The sequence below is a fragment of the Haplochromis burtoni genome, unplaced genomic scaffold (assembly GCF_018398535.1).
Source record: "Haplochromis burtoni strain Fernald_Lab_line unplaced genomic scaffold, NCSU_Asbu1 Contig_1678, whole genome shotgun sequence".
NCBI classification, from domain to species: domain Eukaryota; kingdom Metazoa; phylum Chordata; class Actinopteri; order Cichliformes; family Cichlidae; genus Haplochromis; species Haplochromis burtoni.
Window position 1 is genome coordinate 17619 of NW_024584039.1, and position 9469 is coordinate 27087.

Below are 9469 nucleotides of genomic sequence, written 5' to 3' on the forward strand. Positions count from 1 at the left end.
CACACACACACACACATTAATAATATTAATTTGACTGACATCCCATAGCTTTAATATGATATTGTCCCACTCTATACAACTAAAACAGCTTTAACTCTTCAACTCAGTCAGACAAGTACTGTTTGCCTAGCAAAAGCCAAACCTAGACTCATCCATTAAACTGCAAGAGAGAGAAGCATGGTTTGTCATTCCAGAGAACATGTCTCCAATGCTCTTGGGTTCACTGGCGGAATATTTTACACCATTGAACTGAAATGAATTGAAGTGGATTGAATTTAACTAAATTGAGCTAAATTGGATATGTATCCCTCTCACCCCCTTGGGTTGTGTCTGTGTCTTATTTTCAAGCTTGGTCCTCTACCAGAGGGTTTCAGGGTTTTGCATTTTATCTTCAGGACAGAGACCACTAATGTTTTGCTTTGAATAGGCTGGATATGCTATCCATCTTGGCCATTAATGCTCCTGTTATCACTCAGACACTTTGGACTTTACCATTGGAAGTCAGGGATTTCTAATCCATATGCATCACCAATTTTCCTGTATGCAATCCAAGCTCTTTGGTTGTGCTTTTCAGGGTGTGTGCCCCGCCTTGCATCTTATATCTTACTGCTGCTGAATATGCTCTGGGGCACCTTTGCACAGTTGTTGAAGAAATTACTTGAACCAAATTAAATTTGTTTATTTTTGCATTTTTTTGTTTATTTTTGCATTTTTTTCTTGAATATACAAACAAAGTTGTGTAAAGGACCAAAACTACTTACATATTGCAGTTTATGGATCCTTTCCGCATTAGAAATTGTTATTCTAGCATTAGAAATGACCCAGAGGCACACCTTTGTTTTTGTTTATCACTTGTAAGTCTTCTCTGACATGTGACAAAACAAAAGATATTCTGTTCCAATGCAAACACTTACGGTAACTCACTTCTCAAAACAAATGAGCATAACAGACTGTAATTATACTACTAAAATTTCCCTGCAAAAGAGCAGGGAAATTTTCAGTTAAACAAGAACCACTCCTAGATTGCAAACCTCCTCCAAGGCAACTCAGTGTCTGGACAGTATTTACTCTTAACGTCCTACACAATGTTTATATAAATTCTATATAAACATTATGTAGGTTTCAAGGTCAAAAAAGGTAAAACTTTTTTGACCTTGAGGAAGAGGTCAGAGATCCAACATAATGTTATATTTAGAATTCCCATATATCATTCCCTATATGCCTGTATGTTGTTAATACAAACAATGGCAGTAAGAAGCATAGTTTTAAATCACTCTATATAGCATTATAATCGCTAATAGACCTTGGGATATGTTATCATGCTGGATATGTTAACATGACCTCACCCCCTACAATGATTTATGGAAATTCAATCATAACGTTTACAGACAAAATGACACACAGCCACGCACAAGAAAACCTTACTGGTCATCATAAGTAAACTTTATTAATTAATCCTTTCTTTAAAGACTAACCATAATTTAATATATTAAAATGTATTGTGTTTAATTGATGTATGTTTTCCCAATAAAATATTGAAAATATATTCTAACTCCAGTACAATGCCATTCAGAGTGCAGTAAACATTTTTAGTAAATGAGGTGGGGCTGCTGATGACCAAACCACACAGCTCTGGATTGGATATACTGATAATGGGAGGGCCATATACTGACTTTAGATACAGTATATAACGTTGCCTAAAAACTTTTCCTATTTTTGTGGGAATGTGTAACACTATGCATCTACTTACCTTTCTTCCTTTGCTTTATCATGTTGGTATACTTACCTTAGTTTACATACAAACCTCTAATTTTACCTCTTCAGCCACATCTGCAGGAAAAGTGTGCATTCTTCAAAACAGCTTTGAGCCAGGCTTTATAGCTGAGGGTGACTACATTATTGCAGGAATCTTTCCCCTTCATTATAACCAAGAAATGCCAGACCTTAACTGTACCTACAAACCACTGCCAGTGAAGTGTAATGGGTGAGCATAGTACACTATTTCTGTCTATCTATTATTTATTGAATAATGTGTCATTTTGTTGCACTGCCTGTGGACTGTATTGTTATATGGAGTATTTATACATGCTATTTACTACAATACAGTGTTAATGTTTTTCACACATGGTTGTTGTGTTTTGTTGATAGAAGATGTGGTTGTTTTGTTTGTAGTACCAAGTGTGAAATAAATAAAAATGAAATGAAATGAAATGTTATCTAAAGTTTTAGACAATATGCCTAACTTGCTGTAAGAAAGAGAGAGTAAAAAAACAGGGGAAAAGTAATCTACTGTGCTAATGCACAAGACAGCTGTAAGTCAAATTACTACTAATTTTAAATCAGAACAACGCTCGAAACGAAAACACTGTTTTCAGTGTTTCTCCACTCTTGTTGTGTGTAATGTGTATTGTATTTTTCTGTCTTCTGAGCCACAGATTTGATCCCAGGGCTTTCCGCTGGGCTCAAACGATGAGGCTGGCAGTTGAGGAGGTAAACCAGAATCTGGAGCTTTTGCCAAATTACACCCTGGGGTACAAAATCTTTGATTCGTGTGCATATCCACTGACTGGCCAGAGAGCTGCTATGGCTGTACTAAACGGGATGAGTGAAGATGACTCTCCCATGTGTAGCGGTGCTTCTCCACTCCTTGCTGTAATTGGTGAATCTGGTTCTGCTCAGTCCATTGTGGTGTCAAGAATCCTCCAGCCATTCCGAATCCCAATGGTAATAATGCCTCTTTTAGTTCTAAATCCTCCAAACCTGCAAGTCATCATTATGATCTGTTATACTCTCCTCTCCTTTTTTTTTTTTGCTTTACACAGATCAGTTACTTTTCTTCATGTGCATGTTTCACTGACAGAACAAAATACCCTACCTTTTTCAGGGTAATCCCTAATGATGATTATCAGGTAAGGGCCTGAAAACAAAACAAACAGAATGATTTGTCAGTGCTCTATCATTTAAAATATAGATGTTGAATCTTTATGTATTTTCAGTTGTTCCCTTACTGAAATAACCACAATGTATAACCAATGTAGTGATTTACAAACCATGGCATTTTGTGGTGTAGTTTTGAAACTACACTGCACTGCAGGTAATCACTACACTGAATATTAAGTAAATAAGTAAGATTTAAAATATTCAGACTAAATAACAGTAATGTAATTAATTAATTTGGTCTTCCACTGATATACTACATCAGAGTCTAAATAGCATATTAAGACTTCAACATTATTAAAATATGTCAGTGAACTGAGTAAGCTGAATTTATTCTGTTGAACCCAGGTGAAAGCAATTGCTCAGCTGCTGGTACGCTTTAACTGGACTTGGGTGGGGGTGGTGCGAGGAGATCATGAATATGGCCGTTTTGCTGTGCAAGGCTTAATGAGAGAACTACAGGGTACCAGCGTGTGTGTGGCATACCAAGAAATGATTCCTCTGCTCTACAATCAACAGAGGGCACTGGAGATCATGCAGGTAGGTAGAGACCAGCCCTGATATGACTTTTATTAGAAAGCTGCAAACATCACACTGGTGTGATATGTTTACATACTTGTGACAGCAAATTTTGCACTCTGCAAGAGATGATGCTTAAAAAAAGAGTATGCCATGAGGCCAGCCATTAAAAAAATAGCCCTGTTTGTGATTTTCAGTTACCAAAACAACATTGACTTGTAGTATATCAGGAACAAAAATCCTTACAAAAGCTGCTTTTTAATCCCAAAATAGTGTTTTTAGACTGGCACAGGCCTTTAGTCAATGTAACCCCAAATGCCAACAGATGAGATTATTACAAAAATCTAAAATCATATCAATGTGCCTTTTCCTGTCGCCATGTTTTAAAATGATGTATTTTGCCTTCCCTCTCCCTTGCAAACTCCTTCCTTCTTCCTCATGCATTATCTTTATAAAAGGTAATGCGTAGCTCTTTGGCAAGAGTGGTGGTAGTATTTTCAGCTGAGGGGGAAATGACGCCTTTCTTGAGAGACTACATGAAGCAGAACATCACTGGAATCCAGTGGGTGGCTAGTGAGGCCTGGGTCACAGCATCTGTCTTTACAGGGAAAGAGTATTACCCCTATCTGGGAGGTACAGTCGGGTTTGGCATCAGAAAAGGTTATATCTCAAGACTCAGCAACTACTTGGAAACCGTAAACCCACAGAGGTATCCCAATAATATGCTGGTAAAGGAGCTGTGGGAGGCTCTGTATGGCTGTAGTCCTTCACTGTCTTCTGCCTCCCAGTTGCCACCTTGCTCAGGGCAAGAGTCACCGCTGAAACAGCATTCAGCCTACTTGAATACATCAAGCCCTAGAGTGGCCTATAATGTATATAAGGCTGTATATGCAATTGCTCATTCCCTGCAAAACCTTCTCATGTGTCAACCAGGCAGTGGGCCTTTTAAGAACCAGTCATGTGCACAAAGTGACAATGTACTGCCTTGGCAGGTATAGTCCAGAATACTTACCATTAGTTAATACCACTTAAAGTCTTGTCTGCTGTATGTCTGTTTAAGTGTTTCATGTTATGTAATGGTTTCTCAAGCTCCAGTACTACCTGCAGGAAGTGAAATTTATAATTGCTGGGGAAGAGGTAAACTTTGACTTGAAGGGTGACTCTATACCCTATTATGATATTATCAACTGGCAGCGAGGCACAAGCGGGAACATTGAATTTGTCAACGTGGGGCTGTTTGATGGAACCAAACCTGCTGGAGAGGAGCTGGTGATCCAGGAGGACATGATAATGTGGGCAGGGGATCAGACTGAGGCAAGCTGCTCACACTGTGTTTTTACCTTCAGATGTCAACTGTTGAAGTTCTGTAGGTTAAGATGGAGGTAAGTCAGGTGTGCAGGACAGTTTGGATCTGATGTCCATCCCTTTGCATACATGGATAGTAAACAGTCAGTATTCAAAAACGAGACATAAGGCTAAGGTATGTTTGATACTCAATCCTCTCTGTAATCCTTACGGCACAACTTATCAAAGGCATTTGTAATTCTGCATTCAAATTCCATCATGACTGTTTTAAAGCAGCTAAGTTAAATACCTTGAAGCTACAATAACTTTTTTCTGTTTTGATGATAGATGCATAAATATTACAGGGAATAAATTTGTAGGTAGTAACTCCTTTCTCTGTGGGCAAATGACAGCAAAGCCTTTTCAATTTTTTTTCCTGGTTACATTGACTAAATGAATGAAGGGGAAAAAGTATGGTTCTATTATTTAATAAGTGAGGAAGGAGAAAATATTGAGCATAGTTTTCCAGGGGTTAAACTGACACTGTCATGAATCACTGTGCGGCAGGCAGGAGTTGGACCCAAAATGCAGGACTCACAGACTCAGGGAGGTGAACTCAAAACTCAGCTTTATTTGCTGGCAGGGAAAAAACATACAAACTAATCTAAACTGGGAACTTAGAAAACTCACAGAGAGACACACAGGGAGATCCACACAGCATGAGGGACGACGCGACACTGACTCAGAGAAACACAGGGTTTAAATACACTGGGAAGTAACGAGGGGAATGAGACACAGAAGGAGGGCACAGCTGGGAGAAATCAGGACTGACGAGACAAGCAAAGCAGGACGCATTCACATGAGACACGGACCATCAAAGTAAAACAGGAAGTATCACACAGAGACGCGAACTTGACACAGTGGAGACAGCAACTAAGAAATACAGAGACATAAACCATAAGGCAGAGGTCTAAGAACCAAAATACACAGGGAAATACTCAGCTGGGAACACAAGAGACTAGACTAGAGAGAGTAACAAAAAACCAACCATGAGAACATAATGCACAATGCAGAGCGACAGAAAACAAGAAACTCAAACATGCAAAGACACACAATTACACAGAACAGAGGGGACACAGAGAGACATGAAGGGCAAGGGATCAAAACTAGAAGCCATAGATTAGATCACACACAAGTACAATAATACAAAAATCACAAAGAACTAAAAACGCTGGGTCAGGAGACCCAGGACCGTGACAGACACAAATTTTAACCTACATTCTAACCTACATTATAAAATCCAGGCATTTATTTACACTGACTTTAAACAGAAGAATTTGAGGAATACATATTTTGATTCTTATTTGATTAAGCAATTAGCCTTTAATTGTTTGTATGATCATTGGCCCGAGCAAATAATTCAGTAACTAACTATTATATTCGTAGGACATTCTTTCACTCATCAGAGTTGGGATTCATATGCTTTCTACCTTGCCAGGTGCCAGTGTCTGTATGCAGTGCCAGCTGTTTTCCAGGGTCCCGGAAGGCTGTCCGTCGTGGGGAGCCTGTCTGCTGCTTTGACTGTGTACCATGTGACAATGGCAAGATTAGCAATCAGACAAGTGAGTTTAAATCTAAGTATTACAAGTCGCAGCATTTTAAATGTAATGTTCTGATACAATTAGGAAATATTTAAATGAACTCTTGCTTTTTGACTCTCTGTCTTTCAGATGCAATAGAATGCACATTTTGTCCCGAGGACTTCTGGTCAAACAAAGACAGAACAGCCTGTATCGCCAAAAAAGTGGAGTTTTTGGCCTATGATTCCTTAGGTATAGCCCTGACAGTCACTTCTGTGGTGGGGGCTTGTCTCACTATAGTTGTTTTAGCAGTGTTCTTTTACCACAGAAACACTGCCATTGTCCGTATCAATAACTCTGAACTTAGTTTCTTTATCTTATTTGCTTTAACACTGTGTTTCCTTTGTTCTCTGGTTTTCATTGGAGAGCCAACATTTTGGTCCTGCATGCTGCGTCACACTGTCTTTAGCATTACATTTTCACTTTGCATCTCCTGCATCCTGGGAAAGACACTGGTGGTGCTGGCTGCTTTCACTGCCACCCGTCCAGGGGAAAACATCATGAAGTGGTTGGGACCCAAGCAGCAGAGGGCCATTATTTTCAGCTGCACTCTTGTTCAAGTAGTTATTTGTGGCGCTTGGCTAATTGATGCACACCCTTATCCTTCACGAAATACTAAATACGAACGCTCAAAGATCATATTGGAGTGTAGCGTAGGATCAAGCCTTGCATTCTGGTGTGTTTTAGGATATATTGGTCTCCAGGCCTGTCTCTGCTTTGTACTGGCATTTCTGGCACGCAAGTTGCCAGGCAACTTCAATGAGGCCAAGTTTATCACTTTTAGCATGCTGATCTTCTGTGCTGTGTGGCTGGCATTTATTCCTGCTTATATCAGCTCCCCTGGAAATTATGCAGATGCAGTTGAATCCTTTGCCATTTTGGCCTCCAGCTTTGGCTTGCTATTCTGTCTGTTTGCTCCAAAGTGTTACATAATTTTATTAAAGTCAGAAAAAAATACAAAACAGCACCTAATGGGAAAAGAAAAGAAGTAATCAGTTAACCATTTTAAAGTTGTTTGATTTGAAATTTCTATTCACTGTTTAATATTATTTCTTGACCAATTCTAATATACAAATCTATTTCTCAAAAAGTCGTGATCAGGCTGGAGAAGAAAGTGGTACTGAAAAAAGGAGGAGGAACATTTTGCAACTAGTTAGGTCAGGGTGCCCAATCCCGGTCCTCGAGAGCTACCGTCCTGCAGCTTTTAGATGCATCCGTCTCCCAACACACTGAATCAAATGAATCTTGATTACACTTTAGCACAACACGTGATGGCAAGGCTGAATAATCAAGACCATTTGATTCAGCTGTGTTGGAGTAGGGATGCATCTAAAAGCTGCAGGACGGTAGCTCTCGAGGACCGGGATTGGGCACCCCTGAGTTAGGTTAACTGGCAGCAGGTTAGTAACCTGATTAGTTATAAAAAGAACATCTTAGAGAGACAGAGTTTCTCAGAACTATAGATGATCAGGGGTATGGCAAACTGCCAAATTCTGCATCTACATTGTTGAACAATTTAAGAATAATATTCCTCAACATTAAGTTTTGTGGGATTTGAATATGTCACCCATAATATATGGTCAATGTATGCAATATAATCAAATGTTTTCTCAGAGAACACAGTTTTCCATATCATCTACAAATGTGAGTTAAAGCTCTATCTTGCAAGAAGAAACTATATGTTAGCATGATTCAAAAAGGCCACTCTCTCCTGTGGGCCAAAGACAAGTTAAAATCCCAGCAACTGGTCTCCTCAGTTCCCAGACCTTTACACATTGCTGTTGGAAGAAGAGGGGATGCTACACAGTGGTAAACATGGGCCTGTCCCAATTTATTTGGGATGGGTTGCTTCCATCAAAAATTAGTTGATATATTTTTTTCAACAGTGCATTTTCTCAATTTAAAAATTTGTTATGTTTTTCTGTGTTATACTGGGAATAAAACAGAGATTGGCAAATTATTGTATTTTGTTTATTTACACTTTACACAAGATCCCAACTTTTTCTGGATTTGGTTTGGATTATTAGATTAGATTATTAGAACAGGGAATATAGTGTAGTAGACTGTAGAAGAAAACAAACATATATATATATATTTATTTATTTATTTTAAAAAAAAGAAAAGAAAATGTTATATTAGCGTTAAAGAAATTTGATAATATGTTGGGGGGAGACAACATTGTCTGTGGGAGGACTTGTAAAAGTAGAGCGTCTCTTCATTGCCCACCTGGCTGTGTCTTCAGAGCTCCTGCCCTGGTCTTTGTGATTCTGGTTCCCCAAACCTGCTGAACATCTTCTACACCAGTGATTCCAAAGTGTTCTTGGTCTTCTGATCAGGCCACTTAATGAAAAAGACGACAGATTCGAAAACTTAATGGTTTTCTTTCTTGGTACTGGCAGAGAGATCTGCCCCCTTTGTAGCACCCCATCACAACCCAGTAAAGCAGGGGTAGCTCCAATCTGGCCACACAAATAGCTATGGAAAACTGTTATTTAATAAATTTTACAACATGTCACGCTGATAAAGACCTCACCCATTCATGCTAGAGTAATAAAGTAATAGATGAATAATTAGATGACTGAAAAGAACAATTTTTTTTTACTTTGTACAATATATATGTACAAAGTAAAATAAATAATAAAAATAGTACATTTTCTATGAATTAACAAAAACATTCTACTTCATAATTACAGGGCAGTCTGGGGAATACACTACCAGAATTGTCTGTCAGTTTTTACATTTATTTCTTAGAGTTTAAGCAAAAAGATTGGTGCTGACAGCTTTCTTTCATTTACTAAAACATTGTTAATTTATTATATAGAAAAACTGAGACCTGCTCTTGAATGTAATCCTCTTTTAGTTATAATGTGATATCTCATTAAATGTGTAGGTATCTGGCCAATGTTCCCTCTAAGCTGCGCGCATGCACAGTTGCGCACTGCTGGCATGGTCTCTGCTCACAGAAAATCTGCATTGCGCACAGAAAAAAATCTAACCTGAATTGAAATTAAAATTAAAACTTCAACAATTCTGTTGCAGTGTTAGTCAGTAAGTGGCTGGCTGCTCCCGTATGGGATTAGAACGATGCC

General features: G+C 38.6%; 1 protein-coding gene across 1 annotated transcript; it reads left to right on the plus strand.

The window, feature by feature from the left end:
* The first annotated feature begins 1724 nt into the window (after positions 1–1724).
* LOC102298433 (extracellular calcium-sensing receptor-like) lies at positions 1725–7372 on the plus strand. The gene is made up of 10 exons (XM_005952485.1): positions 1725–1728; positions 1825–1984; positions 2436–2724; positions 2823–2909; positions 3286–3477; positions 3915–4184; positions 4245–4448; positions 4546–4752; positions 6239–6362; positions 6471–7372. Exons 1-10 carry the CDS (start codon positions 1725–1727, stop codon positions 7370–7372), a joined length of 2439 nt encoding a protein of 812 aa, XP_005952547.1.
* Positions 7373–9469: the final 2097 nt, after the last annotated feature.

Coding starts and splice junctions, on each gene's coding strand:
- LOC102298433 (XM_005952485.1), top strand. Junction 3,478..3,914: donor GGGCACTGGAGATCATGCAG/GTAGGTAGAGAC, acceptor TCTTTATAAAAG/GTAATGCGTAGCTCTTTGGC. Junction 4,449..4,545: donor ACAATGTACTGCCTTGGCAG/GTATAGTCCAGA, acceptor TGGTTTCTCAAG/CTCCAGTACTACCTGCAGGA.